This window comes from Alosa pseudoharengus, unplaced genomic scaffold, assembly GCF_046254945.1.
Source record: "Alosa pseudoharengus isolate Yale_2024_CS ecotype anadromous, Long Island Sound unplaced genomic scaffold, YU_APseudo_1.1 YU_APseudo_1.1_scf_5, whole genome shotgun sequence".
Taxonomy (NCBI): Eukaryota; Metazoa; Chordata; class Actinopteri; order Clupeiformes; family Clupeidae; genus Alosa; species Alosa pseudoharengus.
In genome coordinates, this window is record NW_027468837.1 from 39,616,168 (window position 1) to 39,643,963 (window position 27,796).

Consider the following 27,796-nt stretch of genomic DNA (forward strand, 5'->3'; position numbering starts at 1 on the left):
TCACTGTCAGATGGGTCTTACTCAGTGTAGGTATCTTCTACTTATCCTGCTTTGTGGAACAACATCAGTTTGGACACAGTCAGACCAGGAGACCCTGGCTGCAGATATTGCCCTCACAAGTGCTTCTGTCTGCCCAGGAACTAAAGGGACGTAACCATAGTAACCATACAACCACTGTTTCTGCCACGTGTGCGCCTGTCAAAGAACACAAGTATACACACAAACTAGCCAGTGTTTGTCAACATCAGTGTTTTCTTGTTTTCTCCTACGTGTCATTTCAAAGCCAGTGAAGTGGTTTAAAACTGATGGCATGTTGAACCATGCATTGGTAGACCAAGCAACAAAGCCCATTTGACATGACTGATATTAATTCTGCTGTTGCCACATTTTAATTTATGCAGGAGATGTCTTACGAAGCATTTTTTGTACAGTCAGATGATGTTATTTATATTTAAATGTTGTGTATAGAGGCTACTGTACTATAGAAAATCCCATTTGGTATATTTATTGTCTTGATCTGTCTGTGGAGAATTCTAATTTTTGTAAGCGTATGAATGCAATAGAAGAATGGAGAATGAGCTCGTCCCATATTTCAAGGGAACTGTTACCGCTTTTGGCTATTGTCATTTGAAAGAAAAAAAGGTTTATTTCATAATTCACAGTCCGTAAGGTATAGACAGAGAGAAAGCTAGAGAGCTGTATTGAGGTTGTTTACAGGATTGACAGAGAGAAAGCTAGAGAGCTGTATTGAGGTTGTTTACAGGATTGTCAGGACCATGCACTTTATAAACACTGGCTCTCTGATCTGTGACCAACAGGAATCGGCTGTGTGTGTGTGTGTGTTCCTGCATATCTGTTTTGAGCTTATCTGCTGTGCCAGACTGACTGAGCAAGCGGATCCGCCAAGTGGAGCAACTGTAGTTTGTTAGGAAATTTGACCTCAATGAGACTAATTTTTTTAACATTCAACCAAAACGACTTCCATATTGTCATGTTTTCAATGGTCTCATGAAGTATGTATAAAAGCAAGACTCGCCTAACCTCTATATCACTCCGAAATGATTTGTCTGGGTATATGCCCACTGAGTAGAAACATGGCCAACACACACACACACACGTGCACCCACCCACCCACCCACCCACACCCACACACACACACAGTGTCTGGGTATGCCCACTGAGGAGGCCACCCTTTACCATGTACAGCAGTAGCCAAGTAGCAAACAGCAATACCGTGTCAGTGTTTTTTCCCCCCTCACAGTGTGGAGAAAGGGAGGGGTTCACGTTTTTAGCGATGATTGACTAGTGACTACCCACTGTTTCACTCCCTTCTCTCCTCTCTGGGTGCCAAAGAGTCTTCCTGAGGAATGCAGACGGGGGGGGGGAGGGGGCAGTTGGGTGATGTAGCGGGTGGGCTTGCTGTCCACTCAGAGACTCCCAGTGTTAAAAGATTTTGTTCCCAACTGACACCTCTGCCCTCTTCATCCTGTCACCACCCCAACCCACCCACTCCTCCTCTACTCAAGCCCCTGTGGATAGTGTCAAAACATGTAAAAGTTGTGTAAATATATTTGTTTGTGTTTTCATGTGTTTCTGCTCTGACTCTGCAGTGACATGCAGTAGTTGTGTCAGTGTTATTGTACGGGTGGTAAGAAAACGTTCCTCTATTGTCTGCGGGAAAACCTGCTCTCTGACTTGTGACACAGTGACCTCATGTATGGTCACTGAGGCGTGGGGATGCACCGCTCTGAGAAGAGGGTGCCAAGAGGCTGTTGCATGTGTCCATGTGTAGCCAACAAAATTAATGAAGACAGGCTTTAAAATGGTGATCACGTTATTCCCCAATGACTAGCTTTGAAGCTGAAGTCCAACCTTATTGTTCTGTCCATACGTAGCAGAAGAGTATTTATTGTAGTCTAATATTGTTCAGACCAGTGAATTCCACAAGACACAGGACTCAAAACAAGACAGACAAACTTGCGGAGGGGTGTGTGTCAGGGCTTGTGAGACACAAAAGCATTTCTTCCACTTTAAAGTCACTAAGACAACTTTTCACTGTCTTAAAGAGAGTCGTTTGTGTGTGTGTGTGTGTGAATACTGAAAGAGAAGGAAAAAACGAACTAATGTTTGTGTCCAATCATGGATCAGAGGTCACTGTTAAGGGAAAAATACTATTAAAACTACTGATTTTGTAATTACTGGAAAATACTGATCGTTGTATTAACATATTTTGAATAAATTGTATATTTTCCTCAATATTTTATCTGCCAGTTCTTTCCTTATTCTACACTTCGCACACAGTCCAGTGAACATAATTTGAAGTCACATATTCCACATGCAATCTAAGCTATTTTTACTTTTAGTCCTGATGATATTCTACACCGCAAAAGGTTAGTTCTCACTTTATTTGTATGAATGAGGAACAGCCTACAATTTGCCATCAACAAGATCAAAGGTAACAGAGCTCGGCAGTGATTTGAAGTCAGACTGTACTTCAGTTCTAAAACAATAAAGCTGTAAAGGTGTATTACCGTGGAGAGGATGACCGCACTTGTCAATCTGATTTTCCAGTTTGGCAGCCTTCTGCTTGAAAGTGACTCAGCAAAAAATGTAGGTGACGGCAATGGAATGATGTTTACCTGCACTCTTGCACGCTCTGATTCATACTGATATCGCATGAAATAATTTGGTAATGCATAACCCTACACTTAGAGCCTGGGAACCAAACTAATCTGAGCCCTCACTGCATTTGGTCTGGCAATTGAGAATAGTTACACACCTTTACTAAGGTTAAGGTTGTATCAGCGATTTCAGGCCCAAAAAGCCCAAACATAAATGATCACATTCATCTAATCTGTTCCTAACGATCCGCTAGCTGCCTGCCCCATAAGCAGGCCGTCAAAAAAACTGTGTCTCTGTAGGCAGCCTAGGCTCCGAGATCTGTACACAAAAACAATTACTACCAACAAGTGTTGCCAACCACTCAAAGGCAAAATAAAGTGTTCCAACCAATAACCGACGAGATGCACGTTTAGGAGAGATTCAATTGCACGGGAGGGTGTAGCGAGCTAGCTCTCTGTTCTGTTTGAACATCAACAGAAGTGATGTTACCCCGCCATTGCTGATTGCCTTTAAGGCCTTCTGTTGACCGACTAATTTGTATCTATTTAAAACCATACAGGTCAGTGCTCCTGTTCCATCGTTGTACAATGCGTCGCTAACGAAGAGCCACCATGCTACGTGCTCCCAGCCCACGTCGCACACTACAGATCAGTTTGTTCGCTCCATTCCTGCATGCCTCCATGGCAGCCATGTCTCTGAGATGAAGGGGCCTCCGCTGAGCAGCTGTCACAGTGGCAGCTCTTCTTGGCGGACACTGTGTGTTCCATTCACTGCCCTCTTTCAGAGTAGACACACACACACACACACACACACAAGTGATGGGGCCTTGAGGTCAATAAGGTCACCCACTTAACAGTCCACACACTTTCGGTGTCATTCTCGGCCATAACTGGGACAGAGGTCTGGTAAAAATCGTGTGACCTTCTGTGGTGAGTGACTGTGCTATGTGGTTTCACATTGGAGAAGTGATATTTGCAAAACTGGTTCTATGACTGGTCTGTTTACTTCTTTCTTTGGTTGTCTGTGCACATGATGCCGTGGTGGTGAACCTCTCACAGCTGAACAAGAGCATCTCAATCACATGACGGAGCAAATATGTCCCTTATAAATGAAGGCCTTAACAGGGCTTTGAATGCAAGTTGGCAGTGAAGCAGTAAACACTGGCTTACATACAAACACACTGACAATGGCCCGCTGAATCACATGATGATTGAACAGCATTAACCCCCATCTTTATGGTGCTGCCCCACTCATTGTGCCTTTGCTAGCCTCTATCCTTAGGCTCTGTTGAGTGCATTCAGCCTTGGCCAGCTGGCAGAGACCCCAGCTCTGGTGCTCTTCACTTGGGGAGGATGTGGCTCCGGGCCAGGGCAACCCCTTACTGAGCCCAGCCACAGCTCCCTGAATGAGTGCTCAGGCATTGGGTCAGTGGCCCCATTCGGTTTCCCAGAGATGAGCCCTGATTGGGGGGTCTTAACTTCTCCGCGTTTCTCTTCACGCACCCCAGGTTAGCTGGCAAAACAGGACATGCTTAACCAGCTTTCCTCCTCTTATATTTCCTTGTGTTTACACAACGTCCAGCAGTTCCCCAGTACATACTTCTCACTGCCCCAGTGCCCAAGGCGATTAGATTTGACGAGTCCCCCCCCCCCTTTCTTCTTTGGTTGTTTGCTAATTGGTTTAGTGTGGTAACAAAGGTTACTCTTTTTCATGAGCTACACCATCAGTCCAGATCTGGTTTGAATTCATTTCTGAAATCCTTCATGACTGGATAAAGGACTTAGCCTGCTCCCTTAATCATGTTTGCCCTTTTTTTTTTTTAAAAAGAAAGAAATTGCAGCGTATCTGCTACTAATAGCATCTGATAGCAAAGGGAAATCAAAATGATCAGCATGCAATGTAAGCCAGGTGTGTATGTGTGTGTGTGTGTGTGTGTGTGTTAGAGAGAGACAGAGAGAGACAGAGAGTCTGTCATAAGCAATAATCCTGAAAATTATGACAGCTGATGAGGGCAGGGGCAGCCATTGCAGCAAGGCTGTGCCGCTGTCCCAAATCCCGCACAGCGGGGGTGACTGACGGGGGGAAGCCAGCGGGCTCCTCAGACTGCCACGCCTGCTGGGGACTTTGCACTGACCTGCCGTGCGTGGGAGAAAGAGAAGAGACGACGCCAGTGACAGCCGTGGAGAAATCTGGCAGGTAGCGGAGAAAACTGCCCAATCCTCTTATCGCCAGCATGCAGAAGCACAACACCTGCCATGCTAACGACTGCTCTTCTGACACCATATGGATTTCAAAGCTGCTTAGACATAAACAAAGCAAGTCTGTCCTGGTTTGCATCCTACTGTATGATGTTATCAGTCTAAGAAGATATCTAATACGCTCTGTGTGATTCATAGAAAACTGGCACTGGTTGTGTGTGACTGAAACTCATAAGGGATTTTCTGGCTCAGCTGTCATGGAAGTTGAGCTAAAATGGAGACATAGGCATTCTCAGTGTTCCTGGCCAGTGGCTATTGTAATGGCCTCTGTAAGAGGATTGGGTCACATGCCAGATATAGCCTCTTGCTCAGTGGTCACTGTGGACTTTTTTTTGTAATTTTTGTATATTTTAGCTTGTGCAGAAAGACGCCTTCACTCAAAAACCACCTAGACCAAATGGTAAAAGCTTCTGTGGTGTCCCACACTAACTACTGTGCAGAGCTGAGGTCTTATCTTACATTTAAAGGGTTGGCTGTAGTAAAGAGAGCATAGGTCTCAATCTGCAATGTCATGCTTAGCAGCAGGTTGTTTTGCATGGCCAATTGCCAGCTTCTAACCCTAACTACGTGTGAATTCCACAGGCACTCACTGCTGCAGGGCTGTGGCATAGAGAAGCATTAATCAACACAGAACTACTCTGTGAGAGAATAAAAAAGGTGTTGCTTGTTTTTGTGCACATTAGGCCATGCATGAGACACGGTTTGAGGTTGTACGATAAGCACAAAGGTTGCACCACATCTTCCTGTTGTATGTTGAAACTCTACACCTGCTGTGCCTATGCAAATGATCAAACAGACGCTAACACACTTTACTGTATGCTCTGCTAGACAGAGACAAGCAACTGTGTCAATACAATGAGACCTTAATATTTTCAGTCAACTGCTAGTGGCCAATAAGAACAATGTTCAGTTCATAACCTATGACAACATTTCTGATTCTGGCCAAATATCAGTCACATAGTCTCAACTGCAAACCTCAAAGGTAGATATAGTCTTAAGAGCCGAGGCCCTTACAATTTTTGATGACATGATAAAGAGGTAGTTCGCTGCGCAAGGCTATCAGTTCCATATCCCATAGGCATAACTTCTAGGGCTTTTTCAGGCTAGGCTACTTGTGTGTCAGGGGCAGGGCTCTCATGTTGCACTTTCCCGCTATAAATGTTTCACAAGAGATAGCTCGCTATTCTACTGGCAATAATGGTAAGAACCTCAGCAACGACATGATTATAATCCCTGTTCATAATAATTATGAATTATTGGGATAGTCTTGAGTCCTGAGAGAGGAGCTGACACGAAGGGATATGGCCCAAATCTGAGGTCAGCTGAGTTGGTGTGTAAAGTGAGACGCCATGCATGGCAGCGAAAAGTGCTGTGGTCACGACAAACCGATGACGTTCACATTACCAGAAATTCATACCGGGCAGATCATCCATTGTTTGCAGTGTACACAATCCACATTGTTGGCTTTAGATAGATTTTTTTGTTTTGAACGTGCGTGCGCGTTATCGGTGGAGGCGTGTCTTATTACGTTTGACGAGCAATCGTCGATAAGCACACTAGCAAACGTAGCCTACGCGTGGAAACCGGAGCACCATGAAGTTAGCTTAATATCATTAGCTGTCGTTAGCATCAACAACGAGACATTTAGTGTGGACTTTGAAGAGGACATCCAGGCAGTGGGAGTCACATATAAATAATGCTACTCTGTCGGGTATTAAAACCGTCGGCAGCGACTTTTTCAACTCAGAGTCTGAACTCTGTCCAAGTTAGTGCAAACAGATTAATGTTAGGGTGCATTAACCTTACCTGTTCGTTACGCAACAACACTACAATACCGTTATGCTCTTTCAGGGTTTGTGGTGGTGGATATGCCTATAATACACCCCGTATCTCTAGTCTACAAATGGATGGAGGACGGGAGGAGAAGAACACAAATATCTTCACAGACTCTTCCACGGTGGAAATAGGACAACCGAGTCATCTGGAGCGGGCTTATATTTCAGACGTCGCACAAGGCACCTCTAACAACACCAATGGCAGTTCTCGCTTGTCGTACCCCGTCTGTGGTAATGGCACCATATTTAGACTGACTGAACTGGAATCGTTTTTGTTTTCATCACGCGCCAAAGTCAGTTCGATTTGGCTTCATACAACGATTGTGCCGATGAGGACTGCCTCCTCTACGGCTGCACAGCCGAAGCATGACACCGGAGACGAGGGGCACACGGCGGCAAATGCGAAAGAGGTGAAATTATATGATCAACTCACTTGTTACCTTCAGTCTAAAACACGAAGAAAGTGATTGGCAGACTATTTCAATTTAGCCAGCTAGCTAACGTTAATTAACCATTGTCTTATGGCGCATGCTGATTCTGTGGTACCGCTTCTAGTTGTGTATTTATAGTCAACTGGTGTGCTGATTACATCACACTGTGCACGATTGGGCCCTATCCATATATTATGAACAAAGATGCATAGGCCTAATACATTTTGTTCTGCCATTTAATGCTGTTAGCTTGGCTTGTCTCTGTTGTGAACATCGCGATCCATCGGGACCGCCTCGAGTCAATCTAGTTCCCCAGAGGAGTGCGCCGGGGTCCCCGCGTCACGAGAGTTACCAAAGATCTACAACCTCTGATGTTACTTAACTTTAACCCATTGAAGCCACCGTTGTGTTTTATTTTCGGTGTCGTTTTGAGCATCTCTTTGTTTGCCAGTGTTTCACGAAGTGTAGTGTCTGCTTCACGTTCCCAATATGTTTTGGTGTCGCACAAACCACAAGGATTAAAGTTCTCCGTCGTAGGACGGATTTCCGTCAATTTGATGTTAGAAATGTCATAGCCTATTTGAGATCGATGCAGATCCGATGAGAAAAAAAATAGTCCGTCCCCCCCCCCCCCCCCCTCGTATCACCTTTGCTTTAACTTTTTTAAGGCAACTACAAATATTAGGTCCGATGAATTAATGTGTGTGTTAAATAGTGTTCTTGAGAACTTTCTGTGTCTCAATCAGTGACCGCTCAAGAAGATAGCCTACGTCAGCCATGAGTTTCGCTTTGTTTATGTTGTAGCTACACACACTTGTCTCGGGCGTTTGCTTAAAAAAAAAGAACACGTATGGAGGACTATAACGGTCTAAAAGTTGGATTATAGTGACACATTAGAGACAGCTGATGAGGTTGGCCAATCCGTTTAACTTTTTTTGGATATGATATTGTGAGCTCGATGTGCGAATTCGGAGAAGACGCGTAGGCTGTGTTCTTTCCATGCATCAATGTCAGACAATTTCTTACTATCGCGAACTCTTGTCAGGGGAGGTCATTCATTTTGGGTGTCACCTATGACTTGAACAGATAGCCTGCTATGCCACCCGATGTAGGCTACTATTATTGTTACAGTTTTTAATCAATGCAACTAACATTATGTGTAAAGCGACGCAATATAAACCGTAGCCTATGCAATTTATTATCCCGTCTGTTATGACATGTACAACAATGTTTTTCACAATTTGCGACGGAAGGTTTTGACTGAGCGTGTTAGCATAAAAAAATAATAATATCACTGTCATCATCGCGAACTGTTGAGTAAGGGGGTCCGTCTGTTTGTGACGCACAGACAGCCTTGTAGCCTATTTTGCTTAGGCCTCACTTTTAACGACAGTAGGTTGTGAGTGTATGTTGACAAAAAATAACCATACAATTAAAATAGTCAACTTAAAACTTTGCTATAAAATATTATTAGTTTATAGCACAAAACCATAACCAGTAGGCCTACCAGAACCTCGCATATTAGCGTCATGATTTGTGTGCGTCTATTTGGCAAGACCACTAGCTGTCATGGATGCGTTGTTGCTAAAGGAAGGCAAGGCAGGTGTCAAAAGTTAAAAAATAAATGGAGATGGGCAGCTGTTGGAAACGGGGGAGAACGAACAAGCCATGGTGTAAAGAAATTAAAGTGCCAGGGGTTTGCTTTTGCACGGTTCGCTGCAAGAAAATTGTTTATGGATGCAATAGGAAAACGTTTTAGCACGCCACCAATCAGAAGACCGCCATAAGGTTAACGTTCGTGCAGTTCAGGACATCTTCCCTACCTGGTGCAACTAGCCACCATGACAGAGGTAGGCTACGTTTATCTATGGCTGACCGTTTTTACATTTAGAAAGTAGGCTACGCATGTTCTTTCATAGCGCAACACGACCTGTCCCTCACCATATCGCAACCTCTTGTTAACCTTATACAATCTGTTGCTGAAGACAAAAGTACCGTCTCCAGATTGTCGTTATCAAATGCGCAGACCTCCTGCATGAGCACACACAGACTGAGAGACTGCTTATTGGAAAACTGAGTTGTCTGTAAAACTCAAAATTACCATGTTTTCATTAAATGCGGATGAGGCAACAAATGGAAATATGAACAATATCTAGAATGTTCTGATTCGTTACTTTGATGAGGAAATGGGTCTTGCAAACTTGATTTTATAGATTTTACTTGGTGTTGAATTGCATATTAACAAGAAAAAAATCTCCCCTTCAAACACTTTTGGCCTGAAGTAATTAAATAAGAGTGTGTTAAAGCCTTTCTACAATATTGCTGCAGTAGAAAAGAACAGCAATGGCTAATCAGCAATGGTCAGGAATGGTACTAAAATATATTTTTGTTCATCAGGAAAACTCAATCTCAATCAAGAACACTCAATTCGCCTTATTCACATGGTGGCCATTGGCGGCTAAAACGAGGCTACAGGGTACACAAACCATAGGATTGTTATGTTCTATGCATTCACCTGTAGGTGGCATTAATTATAGTAAGTGTACCCTGTAGCCTCGTTTTGGTTTAAACAATGGCCGCCGTGTGAATAAGGCGAATACCCCCTTTACTTTGCTGTTTGCATCTTTTTGTACATTAAAAACCAATAGGTCGCGACCGCAAAAGGGGTGCTATCTCTATAGGTAGATATGAACAACCAACAACGTATGACTTATGGCCTGAAAAAAGTTCAGTCAAACGATTTTTTTTCACTTTAATCCCTGACAAACCATGATTTCAATACCAATGTCAATAATACGAACATAACTGGTCAAGTGACTGGCCAGGTTAACATAGTGGCCCATCTGCCCTGTCTCTGATTTCTTGTAGTCACTTTTGAACACATTTGTATGGAGCTCCGTTTGTTGTTCAGTAAGGGCCATAGCCTACTCCGATTAAAATGATTACATGTTTTAGAGAGAGAAATGTTAGTCAGCATTCCTTTGAAATTCCTCCAGTGAGATTGAGTAATGCTGACTCATGTTTGCCTTATGATGCATGACTCATTATGAGCAATCATTAGATGAGATGAGTGCTTAGGGCAATATTTGCATTGACTGTTTAAATATGGCCTGTGTTTCGAGCAGATTGCAAAGATTACAGAGAAAGTTGTCTAACTAAACTAATTAGCCTTAACTCCGCATATATTGTCCCTTAAGAGGATCAGCAAACACAATTAAACACCACAAAGAAATTCCCTTTACTCTAGGTCATTCTTCCTTGTGATCCAGCAACCAGGGAAATGGTTGGTACACCATCTCTCAATTTCTCTACATAACATTTACATTTTTACATTAACATCTCAAAAAAAGTATTATTCCTAGCATGCCCGTGCTTTGTAGGATGGAAGACAAACATGTTCTCTCAGTATGACTGAACCATTACAGCTGTAATTTTACAGTGTGTCTTCTAGGAAACATAGGTACACCTGGTAATTTTTTCAGAATTTTTTGAGACCTAAGTGCATGGGCCCTGGTCGAATTGAGGTGGAATGACCCATATGGGAATCGTTCAATGTTTAATCATTTAGTGTGCAAAGTCTCAATGTTCTACCCTGTTTCCTTCTTAGATAAATACACTTAGATAAATACACTTGTTATACCTCTGCTTCTTCATTCTTGCTCCAACCATAAATAAACCATGTGTATCATACCCTTAATGTCAGGTTTATTGCACTTTTTTTTCAGATCTAGGGTCTTGTAGCATGCCATACCTGTAGTTGTTCAGTCATACAAAGAACATATTTGTCTTCCATTGTCTCCCAACCTACAAAGACTGAGATGATACTATGAATGGTACTTTTACAATATATTAATGCCCAAACATTGCTGAGATGATACTATGAATGATACTTTTACAATATATTAATGCCCAAACATTGCTTCCCAGATAATGTGTATGTAAGGCTGTAAAACTGAAGTAATATCAAGGGCAACATTTTGAACATAATGATTTTGGGACCCATTTATTTTACATTTATTTACACAAACATTTATTTATTTTAAATTTATTTACACATTTATTTTCAGATTACTCTTACACAAACAGGGCCATTCCTGACGCCCTGTCAGTAGACCATGCTAATTTATACATTTGCAGAATGAACCAGTGTGTCTTCGCAGAATCAGGTGCTACGTGCTACTATTATGGAGAAGTGTGAAAGAGAGATCCAGAGAGGTTAATGGATAAGACATTAGTTTGGTGTTATGACAAAAAAACATGTCTAACAGAATGCACTATGTCAGGTAGTTTTCATTCCTCGGCAGCTTTTTGCTTAAAGATAACATTGTTCGTTCATTTCCTACTGCAGTTTGTTAGTGAAGCTGGGTGGGGTCACTGGATTAAGGGCAAGCACAAACACAAAATGCATTCTTACGCAATATTGCGTAAAAATGCATTTTGTGTGCTCGCCCTTAATCTTAAACACCCAGTGACCCCACCCAGCTTCACTAACAGTAGATGCTTTGGACTTCGCAGACAGAAGAGACCTCCGCCTTGTGCTTCCTGCCCTGCGTCTCCCTTCCTCACCCCCCACTCTCATCTCCCCATCCCAGCCCACAGATGTGTGTGCTGCCATGGTGGTGGTGTGGCATTAGCCTTGGCTTCAGCTGCCTATTGCGCCCAGTTCACTTTTCACTGTGAAGATTGGCTTGTAGTCTGTAGGCTAACTGATGTTCGTAGGATGTATCAATGCACCATTCTTAGAAGCCTACCAATCAGTGGCTTGTTGGGATGACTTTGTGGGTTGACTTTGTGCGATGATGTAGACGTTGACGTTGGGTGTTTGAAATGTAGTTATAACTATGGTTGCAAATGCTAGAGCCAGAAGAAGTGGTACAAACAGCAGTGGCAACACTAGTAAACATTGGGGAATTGAAGCTGGAGCAAGAGGAATGTGTAAATGTTTAATTCATCTAGGGTAAAGATATTGTAGGCCGCTCGTGTTGGGTTTTCTCTGCAAGGGCCTCATGACACACTCACAGCAGCCTCAGTGTTTCCTGCACACTCTCTGGCACGTTCCACCCACCTCTAAGCACACACACACACACACACACACACACATAAAACAAATGCACACACAGATGTGACCTCCCCCACCCTCAGGGCTGCTCCCCGTCTGGGATGCAGTGGAGGCCAAGTCTACCCCCTTGTTACCACCCACAGGGCTCTTTGTCCATTGTTCATCAGAGAGGTAACTATGTCACCAAACTGACCTCTCTCTCTCTCTCTCTCTCTATCTCTCTCCCTCTCCCTCTCTCTCCCTATCTCTGTCTCTCTCCAACTCCCCCTCTCTCTCTCCCTCTCTCTCTCTATCTCTCTGTCTCCCTATCTCTCTGTCTCTCTCCCTCTCTCCCTCCCTCCCTCTCTCCCTCTCTCTCTCTCTCTCTCTCTCTCTCTCCTTCTTTCGCGCTTCCTCTTCTGCTGTTTGTCTGTAGTCCAAAGGAAGCCAGACCATATGAGTTTGTAGTCATTGGAGCAGATGAGGCGGATGAGGCATTCACATTAAAGCAGAGGGAAAACCTCCTGCTTGCCTTCTCCCCCTCCAAATCCCTCCCGTTTTAGCGAGAGAGATTCCTCCGGCTGGCTCGCCTGACGGCCCATTTGGAGAGAGAGAGACGGAGATGGACCTATAATTAGAATGGCTGCTCCCTTTCTTGTTATTTCCTGCACTGTTACTAATGCATCACAGCATTCCGTGAACCCTGATTGGTTTTTGGGAAACCAAAGACACTAATCCCACCCCTCTTGTGCTAAGGTCATGCAGGATAAAAGCAGGAAGCTCGGTTTTGTTTTTGTTTTTTTCTGCTTGACCGCAAAGCTGTACCAGTCAGATGAGTAGCCAGCAGTAGCATGTTTTGCATGTTGCTTGTTTGTGTGTTTGACGACTTGTTCGGCAGGCCGAGCGTTCTGGAGTGATGATGGGTGTAGCCTGCTCTGTTCAGTCTTTCTGTATTCATCAGCGTGAGGGATGGGGATAGAGGGAGGGGGGAGGGAGGGATAGGTCTGCTATGCTCAGACAAGACAAATGGCACTGGGTGATAAGTGTGCTGACTAACAGTCATTGCAGATGCACCAATCGTACTAGATGGTTCTTGTTTCCCCCCATTGTTACTTCTAACAAATGCCTCAATAAGAATTAGACTCTGACAACATAGGGTATTGTGTTTCACACAAAAAATGTTGATTTATACTGAAGAAGGGCCCGTGATCTTTTAAAATGAATTAGGAACATTGAAGACACCAGTAGTATCCTGTCTTAACTATGGTGCACAAATCGATTTGTAATATTTTTGTTGTTTGTTTCTGTTTTTGTTGCTGTTCTGTGCAGCTGTAGCAGGTCTAACTCTGGTGTGGGCCACACGCACTGCTCCCCATCAGCCTGCACACTGGGTGTGGGATTCTGATCTCTTTAAGCGGGGGGCTCATCCATCTTGTCAACTCAGCCGCACACACACACACACACACACACACACATACACACAAAAAAACAACATACAGCATTCTTGAGATGCTCCTGTGTGTGGGATGGATGGTCCTGTATGTGGGATGAAGGCCTCAGCAGGCCTTTGGGAGTGTGCTGTGAGGTCAGCCTGCTGTCGTTCAGACAAAGGAGCAATCAGAGCCCCCTAGCAACACCCGCCCCCCCACACACACACACACACTTCTCCCAACCATCATGCCCAACATGCTGTCAGCAGCACTGTCTCCCACCCACAGGAGAGGATTACATGAATAACACATTATTGCTTCTCATCAGATGCCCCATCCTCAAACACACACACACACACGCATGATAAAACCACACCCAAACACACACACACACGCACGCACACACACACGCGCGCCCACACGCACACACACGCACACACACACACACACACACACGCACGCATGATAAAACCCACACCCAAAACAATGACCCTGTTGTACTGGTTCACACCCTACTCATCTCTGGATCAACATGTAGCTGTCAGGTCATTTCTGAAGAGTTTTTGCTGTGCCGGTGTTATTCCTCAGTTCTAGGAAAAGACACGCTAACCTCTGTCCCCCATTTTATTAGCCAGTCAGGCCCGATGAGTGTATACCAACAGTTTCCCCCACGGTGCATTTGTGTAAAAAAAAAGTCCTTTGCAGAAAAGCACTGTAATCAGCAAAAAAAAAAAAAAAAAAAAACAGAAGCAAACGATAGTAACAAAATAAGTTTTCCTCCAAATGCAAGTTTGTGTTGAGCAAGCAGGCGAGGAAGCAGACGGAGCATTAAGCAGCCAATCACTCCGCTCTGAAAGTAAAAAAAAAAAAAAAAAAAAGTTCCTCTATCCACTTTATTGTTTACTAAGCAATGACGGTGGATGCTTGGTTACGATGATGACTTCAGCATCTTCTGTGTGCTGTGGGTTTTGATTCCTCCAGAAGCACGAGTCTTCGCCGCCGCCGCCCAGCCAGGGTTCCCAGGGGTCGAGGCCCGCACCGCAGCCAGAGGAGGAGGGCAAGCCCAGCAAGACCCAGCAGCTGAAGAAAGTCTTCAAGGAGTACGGCGCCGTCGGAGTCTCCTTCCATGTGGCCATCTCACTCATGTCACTGGGCATGTTCTACCTTGCCGTGTCTAGGTAGGTCATGTTGTGAGACATGCTGTAGCAAACTCCAGCCTTGCCGTGTCTAGGTAGGTCATGTTGTGAGACATGCTGTAGCAAACTCCAGCCTTGCCGTGTCTAGGTAGGTCATGTTGTGAGACATGCTGTAGCAAACTCCAGCCTTGCCGTGTCTAGGTAGGTCATGTTGTGAGACATGCTGTAGCAAACTCCAGCCTTGCCGTGTCTAGGTAGGTCATGTTGTGAGACATGCTGTAGCAAACTCCAGCCTTGCTGTGTCTAGGTAGGTCATGTTGTGAGACATGCTGTAGCAAACTCCAGCCTTGCCGTGTCTAGGTAGGTCATGTTGTGAGACATGCTGTAGCAAACTCCAGCCTTGCCGTGTCTAGGTAGGTCATGTTGTGAGACATGCTGTAGCAAACTCCAGCCTTGCCGTGTCTAGGTAGGTCATGTTGTGAGACATGCTGTAGCAAACTCCAGCCTTGCCGTGTCTAGGTAGGTCATGTTGTGAGACATGTTGTAGCAAACTCCTGCCGGACAGTTGAAGCGTACTGATGGTTTCTTTATTGCGTTGGACAATCAAGAGATTATTTCTTTTAAAGAGTTTCTTTATTTTCGTTGGACAATCAAAAGAGTATATATACTTATACAATCAATCCTATGACCACCGTAAGAGCTACGTACAATACAATACAATAACATACAATAAGAACTAGGGTTGGGCGATGTCGCCTAAATTGGCATTTGACGTTGTGTACAGTAAAACATCGTGATGGACGATGATATCGTGGTGGGCGGGGGGGTTAGTGTGGTAAACACTAATTAATTAGCCTATAGAGCATCACAGTCCCGCCCCTCCTCCGAGAGAGCTTAGTTTCTGGAAGTAAATTTCCCATTCATTTCTCCCATTGACGTTTTGGAAAAATCCGTATCTAAAGAGTTTTAGAGCATGTCTTAGGGGTGGGCAACTAATTTCCCCAAGGGGCCACATGACAAACTGGGACTGTTGAGGAGGGCCGGACCCAAAATAACAAACTCAAGTCTGAACTCAATTCTGTTCAATTCTATTCTGTTCTTGTATAACATTAAGTAAATCATATGGTTTTGTTTATTAGTCGTAAGAACAGATTAAAATGTGAGGGAGACAAAGGAAAAACAGCAATATTTAATCTATGTCCAGTATTTAATCCTCATTCTCGAAAATGATTTTTTGACATTGACATTTTTTTATTTTTTTCAGTTTTCAAAGACTGATATAAAAAAGTACTACAATATCTATATAATTAGGCTAGGTCATGAAAATGTGAAGGAGTCAGTACAACCGATAGGCCTGTGCCACCATTTAATCAACACTCAGCAATATTTCATCATTCTATTCACCAGCACATCAGTGAGGGTGTTTACGTCGTATGCATCCACGCACAAATGTATGGGCGTACAAATAGCAGCCGCTTTCAAAATAAAAACAACGATATTGATTTGCATGCATTATCTCTATGCTAGGCTCTTGACTATTGTTCTTTCACGGACCTTACGCGGGCCGGTCAGGGAAAGCCCACGGGCCGGATGTGGTCCGCCGGCCGTATGTTGCCCATGTATGTCTTAGGCTAATCAGCTACGGCGTAACTCATAAGCATACAACATATAATTTCGAGTGAAAAAACGAACAAAAAGTCAAAGGTACAAGACTGTGTACATATTTTCATTTCTGAGCGAAGGAACTACTCATCCCATAAACCACCGCGCCTCACTTAAAAATATATAAGCAGCACGAACCAGCGCGTAATCATTTCCAACTGGCGACAGCACACGAACCCTTTCCTCCAAACAATGATTTTTATATAGTTAATAGCAGTTATTTCAGGAGTAATCGTGTAAATAATAGTGTTTTGGTATTGAATGTTATATTTACCATCGTGTATTTTATATTGTGTGTGTGTGAAAGCGGTTAACGTTACTGTTGGGCAACATTGTGCAGTGCTTCGTATCTGACTGCCATCCTGATGCATGGACCGGTGCATGGTCTGCTCTTGGACCACCATATTCAGTTTATTAACTTGCTGTGAATTATTACACAAAATGTTCATTAAATGTACGAAGAAGTATTTCTAGGTTAATGATTGATGATATGGCTCGTACATTATGAAGGCTACAGTAGCCTAGCTAATGTTAACTAGCATTACCAATAGGGCTGCACGATATATCTAAAATCTATCGTTATCGCGATATCAACGCTTGCGATGGACATACCGCAAAGATTACTTAATTTTCGATACATTTTGATACATTTTCTGTGCCGTGCGCATTCCATTGCCTACAGTCTATGGTGTATTCACATTCTGAATGTCAACATATTTTACCAAACCGATGCTGTCATGCTGCCCTAGAAGCCCGTCCCCTACCAGTTTAGGTGTGTGGTGTTTTAGGTGTTGAGGCAAGAGCTAAGTCGTGATGGCTGAAGATAGTGAGTCAAGCGAGGTAGGCTATTAGGTGAAGAGGAATTGGTGACTAAAGGAAAAACACGTCTGTTATATGGAAATATTTTGGTTTTATAAAGGACGACGTATTACAAACACAGCACCAAATGCGTCCTTCTCCACCGTGTTAAAATAAACAATTTCTTTCGTTGTTGTTATAGGATCAGAAGATAGCCTATCTATTTTCACTGTAAGGCTTGTATTTCATGATTTGCATTTAGCAAAAGCCCCAGACAGCAGCAGAGAGGTAATCAGGATTCGTTATTTGTAAAAGTTGTTTAGCCTACTTCGTTAGCCTGGACTGTGCCATCGCAGCCACTTACTTTCACTTTCCGCTGCCCTCGTAGTCGGCATGACGGTAGCCTAATAACATGGGATGCGCAGCGTATGAGGTTAGACTGGGCTACTTAAGATTTTAGATGAGTGACCGCCGCGATATAGCTTAAGTAGGCCTAGCTTTTTTGCTAGGCCCAGCCAAGGCTGGCAATGTGGAATATTCCGCTGGTTGGTGCACAAGTATTCAGATTGGCTGTCTATCCGCCTTTTACGAGGATTTTCTTGGAGCACATCTTCCACACAACTTCGATAGCCTAGTCAGTAGGTATCTTAGCTGTCCACTTTCATCAGGCCATATAAAGCCTAGGCTACATAATATACTGCTCAAAAAAATTAAAGGAACACTTACAGTTTTTCACAATTGTTAAAACCCATGTTTTGAAACCTTCCACCCTTCTCTCCATTCTCAAACTACATTCACAGAATGTCTGACAGTTCTTGCAAAATAAAACACTTGCCTTAAAAGTTTTTCTTGTGCTCAGAACCAAACAGTGTCAGAGCACCAATCCAGTGTCTCTTTAATTCTTTTGAGCAGTATATTTATATTGTTTATGTAGAAAATTATACATTTATTTCTGTAATTATACATTTACCCCCCCCCCCCCTCCCCCCAACCCTACAGTATATGTTAGCAGCAAGTAGAATAGAGAAAAACATTAAATATTTAAATATCGCAAGTTATATCGTTATCGAAATACTCAATAATGTTATCGCATATCGCATGTTTTCCTAATATCGTGCAGCCCTAATTACCAACCTCCCTGCAAAACTCACCACACAAAACTTCGTAGGTTTGATAGGTCTTGTCCCTCATGCTGGCCCTTACAAAACCCACAAGCTGACCCTCGACACAACAGTCAATAATGTGACCCGATTTAAAGTGGTTTTCACCCCTTTAGACACTCTTGATTTCGTCCTTGAAACAGTGAAATATTCACGGGGGCATGGACGGTTTGCTAACCATTTTACTGCAGTGTCTAGCCGGTGGTAGCATCCAGCTTGAGCTATCAGCTAGCTAGTTCAAAGGTTTAAGTACTTAATGGGGATATACAGGGCTTTTTCATCGACTAAGTTGATGTTTCATATAAACAACAATTCATGTTCATAGAAACAACAAGGTCACTAAAACATAATGTATTTCATACCTGTGTTGCAGCATGTAGGCTAATGTTAGCAGCATTATAATGACATTCTAATGTCTGAAAGGCTAATGATTAGCCTATCGGCTACCTGAAAAGTTAAGTGTTCAAACTAGCATTTACAGTGTTCTATTTGATGGTGTATTGGCCCTGACTAAGTTTGTGTGATATATAAACCTCAATCCTTGTTGATACAAGTACCAATGTTCGTCTAGAAAGTTTTTATTCACATTAAGATTTTCGCCATAGGCAGTAAAAGACTCCGCTCAAACTATGACCTTAACGGCCTTTCCACCAATCAGAGGCATCACTGTGGGATTGTTCAGGATTGTGTGTAATGAAGTACTTATCCAAGACATCGCAAATAAAAGACATTTATCTCAAAACGAGGTTAGTGCCCCGTGAACTTTTGGCGTCTATATGAGCATACACAATCGCTTAGTACAGCCGTAGCTGGTTTTGAGTCTACCATGTGCAGTTAAGTTTTTATGGCTTATACCCGAATTGTCAATGTCAATGCATTGAATTCTTACTTCCGGAAACTCCTGTGGGTGGGACTGTGATGCTCTATAGGTATGTCTGTACAGAAATACATTTATAATGTTCTACATAAAAAAAAATAAAAAATATATTATATAGGCTATACGGCCTGATGAAAGTGGACAGCTAAGAGAGACATACTGACCAGGCTACCGAAGTTGTGTCTGCTCCAAGAAAATTGTTGTGAAAGACGGATAGACAATCAATCTGAACACTTGCGTGTGCACCAACCAGCGGCATATTACACATTGCCAGCCTTCGCTGGGCCCAGCAAAAAAGCTACTTAAGACTACTATCGTGGTCACTCATTTCAAATCTTAGTACTATGCAGCATCCCACGTTATCAGGCTACCGTCTAAGCTTACTATGAGGGCGGCGGGAAGTGAAAGTAAAGGGCTGCGATTGCGCAGTGCAGTTTATATAGGAGGGCGAAGTAAAAACACTTTTACAAATAACGAATCCCGATTTCCACTCCGCTGCTGTCTGGGACTTTTGCTAAATGCATGAAATACAAGCCTTACAGTGAAAGACGAATAGGCTACCTTCTGATCCTATAATTAACGAAAGAAATTGTTTATTTTAACACAGAGGAGAAGGACGCATTTGGCGCTCGCTGTAGCCTTGCAAAAATATTTGAGCGCTAGAATGTCCTAGTCGTAGCCTAACAATAATAAATCTATATTTTCTGCTAAAACATTAGGCTACCTATTACGTTCAATGTAGGCTATAGGCCTGCGAGACAGGTAGGCTACAAAAAGACAATTAGGCTACACATTCACGTCACAGTCAAGAATTATTTGAATAAGAGGGTAGACTAATAAGTCTTTTATTTTACAAGACGGTAGACTAATACGTGATAACTGTTTGGTTGACAGCCTTTAAAGTAGGCTCAATTTCATTTTCAGGGAAAGGTTTTTTTATGTTTTAGCCTGTTACAGCAGGAATTAGTGACTGGCATGTGGGGGCGTGGCATCACGATGGTTGCTTACGATGATATCGTAGATCGGCACAACCCTAATAAGAACTTAACATGACATAAACATAAACAGCAATATATTACAGTAAAAGGAATAAAAAGAAAGAAAAGTATTTAGAAACCTTGTTCCCGTTCTAGCTGAGTGCTAGATTTAACCGTAAGAGTCTAGTTCCTTAAGCTACAAAGTAGCACCGTAAGAGCTATACATTAAGCCTATAATACAATGACATTAACAAACAATATAAACTTAACAAGATGTACACATAAACATCAGTATATTAAAACAGGGATGAAAAGAAAGAAAGGTATTTAGAAACCTTGTTCTCCGTAAGAGAGTTCCTTAAAGGGATATTCCACCATTTGGGGAATTACACTCATTTTCCACCTCCCCTTGAGTTAAACAATTGATTTTTACCTTTCTCCAGTTTATCCAGCCGTTCTCTGAGTCTGGCGATACCACTTTTAGCTCCAGCCTAGCATAGATCATTGAATTGGATTAGACCATTAGCATCTTGCCTGCTAGCATCACGTTTAAAAGTGATGCTAGATTTCAGGTAAAGATTTCAGGTAATTTTCCTATTTAAAACTTGTCTCCTCTAAAGTTAGAAAGTGTAATAAGACCAACGGAAAATGAAACATTTTCTATGCTGATTTGACCTGGAACTATACTCTGATTCAGGCGTAATAATCCGGTCACTAACCAATTCGTCTGCTGCAGATCAACCTTGTTGCTGGAAGTTAGCCTATAGGGACTATTTTCAGCTGCTGCATGATATTATTGTGCTGCTGCGCCCAAGGTGTTCCTTGATTATCGCCAGACTCAATTGTTAAAATCAAGGGGAGGTGGAAAATGAGTGTAATTCCCCAAATGGTGAAATATCCCTTTAAGCTACAAAGTAGAACTGTTTCCGTAAGAGACTTTACTGTAGTTCCTTATGTTTTAAAGGTAAATGCATTCTGAATAATGCCGTTGCTGTAGTGACAATAACAAAGTGTGCAGCCAAAGACTTGGAATGCACCTTATGTACAAATGAAAATAAGTCAAATATAAAATGATAAATTTGAATATAAACAAAAACAAATAAACAACCGGTATATTTACATAAAAACAAATAGATATTTATAAAAATAGATATTCATAAAAACAAGATATGTTTATTTACACGTGTCATGCAGCAGATCTAATTAGTTTGTCCACCGTATCCGTCAGCTATATCTCTGAGCTGCATTTCTAGCTATGAGTGTCGGTGGCCTTTTACTGTCTGGTTTCATTCCTCACATACCTGTGGACTCTTGTAGGACAGTCAAGGGGTTAGGCAGAGTTATCAACATTCCATACCGAACTGAACTAAGTTTCTCTCACTGTAAGAGGGGTTAGGGACAGTTATCAACATCCCATACCGATTTAAACTAAGTTTCTCTCACTGTAAGAGGGGTTAGGAAGAGTTATCAACATCCCATACCGAGCTGAACGAAGTTTCTCTCACTGTAAGAGCAACGGAAAATGATCATATTTATATATATCAGGTCACTTTACAGAGCCCAGCTGGAACTTGGTCCATGAGAGAATACCAGTCTGCTCCTGTAGTTGTAGTTGTAGAAGTAAATGGTTACAGGGAGTTATGGAGTTTAGCCGAACTAAGCTGCTCCTGGGGTGGCCAGGGTAATTATTTGGATTTGGGATTGTGTCATGTGTCACCTGTAAGAGCTCAGATAACACGGGATTAGTTCTGCTCCAAAAGAATGCAGCTCTCAATGCCACAACGTGGTTGGTCCTCAGAGCAGAAACTCAGTATCGCATATTGTTTTGGTTATGTTTATTTTATTGATGTGTACATTTTTACATTATATATATAATTTATAAAGGTATCCTTAGAATGCATTGAGTTCATTTAAAGGAGACATAGAATGGAAACCACTTTTGCTTTGATTTTGATGAATTAGGAGAGGTTGTGCATAACCAAAGAGCTATCATGAACATGAGGCATGGTTGTGCCCTCCTTCATATGTTAATTTTGAACTTAGAAATAGCCACTAAAACATGGGCGAATTAGAAAAAAGCCTACATGTGATGTCAAATATCACAAAGCAAATATAGTTCAATTGTGGTTACCTAAGAGGGCACCATTTAGTCAAAATGACCATTTCAATACCCAGCCTAAATATAAGGTTTTGATTGGGCTTGTAAAAATGCAATTGAGTTTATTTTTGATAAATCAAAGTTGAATATATACTAATTCAAGTACAATACTCAATTCATCCATTCTATGTCCCCTTCAATGTATACATTGAAGCCAACCTTTTTCTGATATGAAAACATTCAAGGAATAAAATACTTAGATCACTTTTAATAGCGTATCAAACAGAAGAGGAAGAAAAGGACACCCCCTGGTGTCTTAATCTTGAAATGCATCTAAGAGCTGTGTGACACCGATATGTCATAATGACTTTGTTGAAACAATATTTTGACCTTAGAGACAGCTGCACAAAATATGCACTCATGAGCTTAAAAAAAATAACAGAAAAAAATATAGACATTTTCAGCAGTGTCTTATTTGATGTTCTGTAACTGTAGCCAGCATCTGTGTGCAATGTGCATCAGTGCCCCAATTACTTTGTTTATTTCTTATAACATGCTACTAAGTTATAATAGCATCAACCATTATGGAATGGCTACTCAACTGATTTAGTCGTAGAACCGTGACCAGTAACATGGTGACAGTTGAACAAGGGAGAGTTCCTGTCGATTGTCAATGCACTGTTCACATGAGCATTGAGCACCGCTTTATTCAGTAACACCTCATCAAAGCATTGACCTAGAGTCTCCTATAGTGACCCTACATCAAAGCACTGACCTAGAGGGAGAGCTCTAATGACTCCAACATCTTGCCACCTTCATAGCATCTATCGACAGGCTATACTCCTAAACAAAGGCTTATGTTTATGTCTCTACTGAGTGATATCAGAGCTTTTTGAACTATATCTTGTTGCATTGCACATCCTTTTCTGCACTTTGTTTGTTTGTGTATAGTCTGTTTTTGATTTTGTGTCTTATATACACAAGGATTAAAGTTCTCCGTCGTAGGACGGATTTCCGTCAATTTGATGTTAGAAATGTCATAGCCTATTTGAGATCGATGCAGATCCGATGAGAAAAAAAAGAGTCCGTCCCCCCCCCCCCCCCCCCTCGTATCACCTTTGCTTTAACTTTTTTAAGGCAACTACAAATATTAGGTCCGATGAATTAATGTGTGTGTTAAATAGTGTTCTTGAGAACTTTCTGTGTCTCAATCAGTGACCGCTCAAGAAGATAGCCTACGTCAGCCATGAGTTTCGCTTTGTTTATGTTGTAGCTACACACACTTGTCTCGGGCGTTTGCTTAAAAAAAAAGAACACGTATGGAGGACTATAACGGTCTAAAAGTTGGATTATAGTGACACATTAGAGACAGCTGATGAGGTTGGCCAATCCGTTTAACTTTTTTTGGATATGATATTGTGAGCTCGATGTGCGAATTCGGAGAAGACGCGTAGGCTGTGTTCTTTCCATGCATCAATGTCAGACAATTTCTTACTATCGCGAACTCTTGTCAGGGGAGGTCATTCATTTTGGGTGTCACCTATGACTTGAACAGATAGCCTGCTATGCCACCCGATGTAGGCTACTATTATTGTTACAGTTTTTAATCAATGCAACTAACATTATGTGTAAAGCGACGCAATATAAACCGTAGCCTATGCAATTTATTATCCCGTCTGTTATGACATGTACAACAATGTTTTTCACAATTTGCGACGGAAGGTTTTGACTGAGCGTGTTAGCATAAAAAAATAATAATATCACTGTCATCATCGCGAACTGTTGAGTAAGGGGGTCCGTCTGTTTGTGACGCACAGACAGCCTTGTAGCCTATTTTGCTTAGGCCTCACTTTTAACGACAGTAGGTTGTGAGTGTATGTTGACAAAAAATAACCATACAATTAAAATAGTCAACTTAAAACTTTGCTATAAAATATTATTAGTTTATAGCACAAAACCATAACCAGTAGGCCTACCAGAACCTCGCATATTAGCGTCATGATTTGTGTGCGTCTATTTGGCAAGACCACTAGCTGTCATGGATGCGTTGTTGCTAAAGGAAGGCAAGGCAGGTGTCAAAAGTTAAAAAATAAATGGAGATGGGCAGCTGTTGGAAACGGGGGAGAACGAACAAGCCATGGTGTAAAGAAATTAAAGTGCCAGGGGTTTGCTTTTGCACGGTTCGCTGCAAGAAAATTGTTTATGGATGCAATAGGAAAACGTTTTAGCACGCCACCAATCAGAAGACCGCCATAAGGTTAACGTTCGTGCAGTTCAGGACATCTTCCCTACCTGGTGCAACTAGCCACCATGACAGAGGTAGGCTACGTTTATCTATGGCTGACCGTTTTTACATTTAGAAAGTAGGCTACGCATGTTCTTTCATAGCGCAACACGACCTGTCCCTCACCATATCGCAACCTCTTGTTAACCTTATACAATCTGTTGCTGAAGACAAAAGTACCGTCTCCAGATTGTCGTTATCAAATGCGCAGACCTCCTGCATGAGCACACACAGACTGAGAGACTGCTTATTGGAAAACTGAGTTGTCTGTAAAACTCAAAATTACCATGTTTTCATTAAATGCGGATGAGGCAACAAATGGAAATATGAACAATATCTAGAATGTTCTGATTCGTTACTTTGATGAGGAAATGGGTCTTGCAAACTTGATTTTATAGATTTTACTTGGTGTTGAATTGCATATTAACAAGAAAAAAATCTCCCCTTCAAACACTTTTGGCCTGAAGTAATTAAATAAGAGTGTGTTAAAGCCTTTCTACAATATTGCTGCAGTAGAAAAGAACAGCAATGGCTAATCAGCAATGGTCAGGAATGGTACTAAAATATATTTTTGTTCATCAGGAAAACTCAATCTCAATCAAGAACACTCAATTCGCCTTATTCACATGGTGGCCATTGGCGGCTAAAACGAGGCTACAGGGTACACAAACCATAGGATTGTTATGTTCTATGCATTCACCTGTAGGTGGCATTAATTATAGTAAGTGTACCCTGTAGCCTCGTTTTGGTTTAAACAATGGCCGCCGTGTGAATAAGGCGAATACCCCCTTTACTTTGCTGTTTGCATCTTTTTGTACATTAAAAACCAATAGGTCGCGACCGCAAAAGGGGTGCTATCTCTATAGGTAGATATGAACAACCAACAACGTATGACTTATGGCCTGAAAAAAGTTCAGTCAAACGATTTTTTTTCACTTTAATCCCTGTATACATATTGGCAAAAATGAACGATTCGATACTATTGCGATATTTGGGCCAATTCTATTGTTCAATTCTATGAAGAATTTTTTAACTGAAGTGCAAAAACTTTGTCATGGCATGGTGCATGTCAAGGTCCTTACTATTCGCTTTTTGTTAAAAACCGAAATACACCCACACTTTCGATGTCAAAGAAGACAGAGAATTGTGTAACAGGTTGTGGTTTTTATTTGAAATTGCCGTTGAATGCACAACATAATCCCACAATAAGCGCCACCTTATAAGCAAATTTAATGTTATCAGAGTAAACCCTGAGTAAACCCGACTCAAATAAAAGTAAAATAGATAATTAAATTATATAATTAAATATTGCGATACTTTGAGCTACTGTATCGATATAATTGTGTGCACAAAATATTGCGATACTGAACAGAATCTATTTTTTCCCCCACCACTAATATATGGCTCTAATATCTCACTGGACCTAATTTGTATGTTGACACCTGCACCAAGAAAAAAAAAAATCCTTGTACTTTCAGTCCTTGAAGAATAAGGATTCTGAATGTGATAAAGATGTGTATTCTGATGACGTGTTGTTGTGTTCCACAGTGGAATTGACATGGCTGCGATACTCTACAAGGTGGGCTTCAGCGAGTCGGTGGTGCAGTCCAAGCTGGCGGCGGGCACGAGCACCTTCGTGCTGGCCTACGCCGTCCACAAGCTCTTCGCCCCGGTGCGGATCAGCATCACACTGATGTCCGTTCCGCTCATTGTCAGATACTTCCGAAAGACTGGACTCTTCAAGCCCCCTGCATCCTCTCCCTGAGAGCAGGGGGATTAACAGTTGGACCACACACACGCATACACACACATACAAACATACACACACTTACACTTTAGCTAGCCACTACATGGAGGATGAGCTGTAGATCTGGACTTATTTTTCGCTTTGTGCTTGGGATTCCTCCCCGGCCAAGTCTGTGATCACTCTGTCACTTAGTACTTAGTAATATTGAAGATTTGCCTTTTTTTTTTTTTTCTTTGCCGTGATTACCCATTGGTCTGTACATGCAGTAGCGCATACATTTATGACCTGGAAGTTGTTTTCACTCATTTCGGCATGTCCATGTGAAACGGGCCGAGTATGACGTCCGTTGTGGTTGGTATAGCTCAACTTGAACTAGCAAGTCGCATGTGCATTCCAGGGGGACGATGTTTTTGCCGTAGGTTAAAACATTTTTTTAAGTGCCAATTGATGTGTGACCAAGAACTAATATCAGGGATTTTGAGTGTAAACCCCTTCTGTGTGTGACAAAGCAGATTTTGTGTCAGTTGAGAATGACATTGTGTGGATAAACACACGAAAGCCCTTAATTATATGCTGTGACTGAAAAAAACAAAACAACAAATGTTGCTAATTTGTTTTTATTATTCATATGATTTTATCCCTTTTAAGAGATCAGTTGGTTAAATATATTGTTGTGAAAGTCAGTTGTTAAGCTATTAGTGGATGAAGTGATTGTTTAATTTTTTTGTGAAGAAAATTATTAAAAGGGAGATAAATCTGTTTTTCTGAGCCTCTCTTTGCCATGCCTTCCTTCCATCAGGTATATGTTACATCCAGCCTAAGAAATATCGAGTCATTCAGCCGGTAACAGTACAAATGTCTCCCAGGAAAAATAGTACGATCTGTGCTCACCGTGTTGAAGTTTGTGTTCACAGTTGGTAGAACTTAATTGCAAAAAGGCAGTTATTTGTTTAGTTTTATAAATTGAATCTAACTGGACTGCAAAGTATTCTGCTTTGATGCTTGTTTAAACCGACTCAACAGTGTGTCTAGAGCAGAACTAAACTCTCTTTAATTTGGAGGGAGACTTATTTGCTGTCAAAAATGTGATTGTTTTGACTGTGAACTTCTGTGTGGTGTGCTCTAAAAAGATGGATTAAAAACTTGAGGAAAACAAACTCCCCTCCTTTTAAAAGTACTGTAACAAACTGTAAGATTGTCTCAAAATGGTCTTTATTGGTTACGCACCAAAAACACGAACGTCATAGAACAGGCAACACAAGGGAGGTCAATTAAACAAGCACAATACACAAACAGGGTAGTCACATACAATACACGGGGTAAACACATGAGGTACAACATAAAGAAAGACTATACCAGCTAACACATACATGATAAGGTAAACGCCATTACTCATACTAAACCAACATCAACATTACACACACACACACACACACGCACAGC

At 41.9% G+C, this 27,796-nt stretch overlaps 1 protein-coding gene across 1 annotated transcript; it reads left to right on the forward strand.

Moving 5' to 3' along the window:
- The first annotated feature begins 6,411 nt into the window (after nt 1-6,411).
- fam210b (family with sequence similarity 210 member B) lies at nt 6,412-27,510 on the forward strand. The gene is made up of 3 exons (XM_076267482.1): nt 6,412-7,125; nt 14,596-14,792; nt 26,155-27,510. Exons 1-3 carry the CDS (start codon nt 6,577-6,579, stop codon nt 26,369-26,371), a joined length of 963 nt encoding a protein of 320 aa, XP_076123597.1. The 5' UTR covers nt 6,412-6,576; the 3' UTR covers nt 26,372-27,510.
- Nucleotides 27,511-27,796: the final 286 nt, after the last annotated feature.

Excerpts from the sequence above, each read along its gene's own strand:
- fam210b (XM_076267482.1), top strand. The coding sequence starts at position 6,577 with ATGCTACTCTGTCGGGTATTAAAACCGTCGGCAGCGACTTTTTCAACT. Across the intron at positions 7,126-14,595 it reads CGGCGGCAAATGCGAAAGAG|AAGCACGAGTCTTCGCCGCC; the intron begins GTGAAATTATAT and ends TGATTCCTCCAG. Across the intron at positions 14,793-26,154 it reads TTCTACCTTGCCGTGTCTAG|TGGAATTGACATGGCTGCGA; the intron begins GTAGGTCATGTT and ends TGTGTTCCACAG.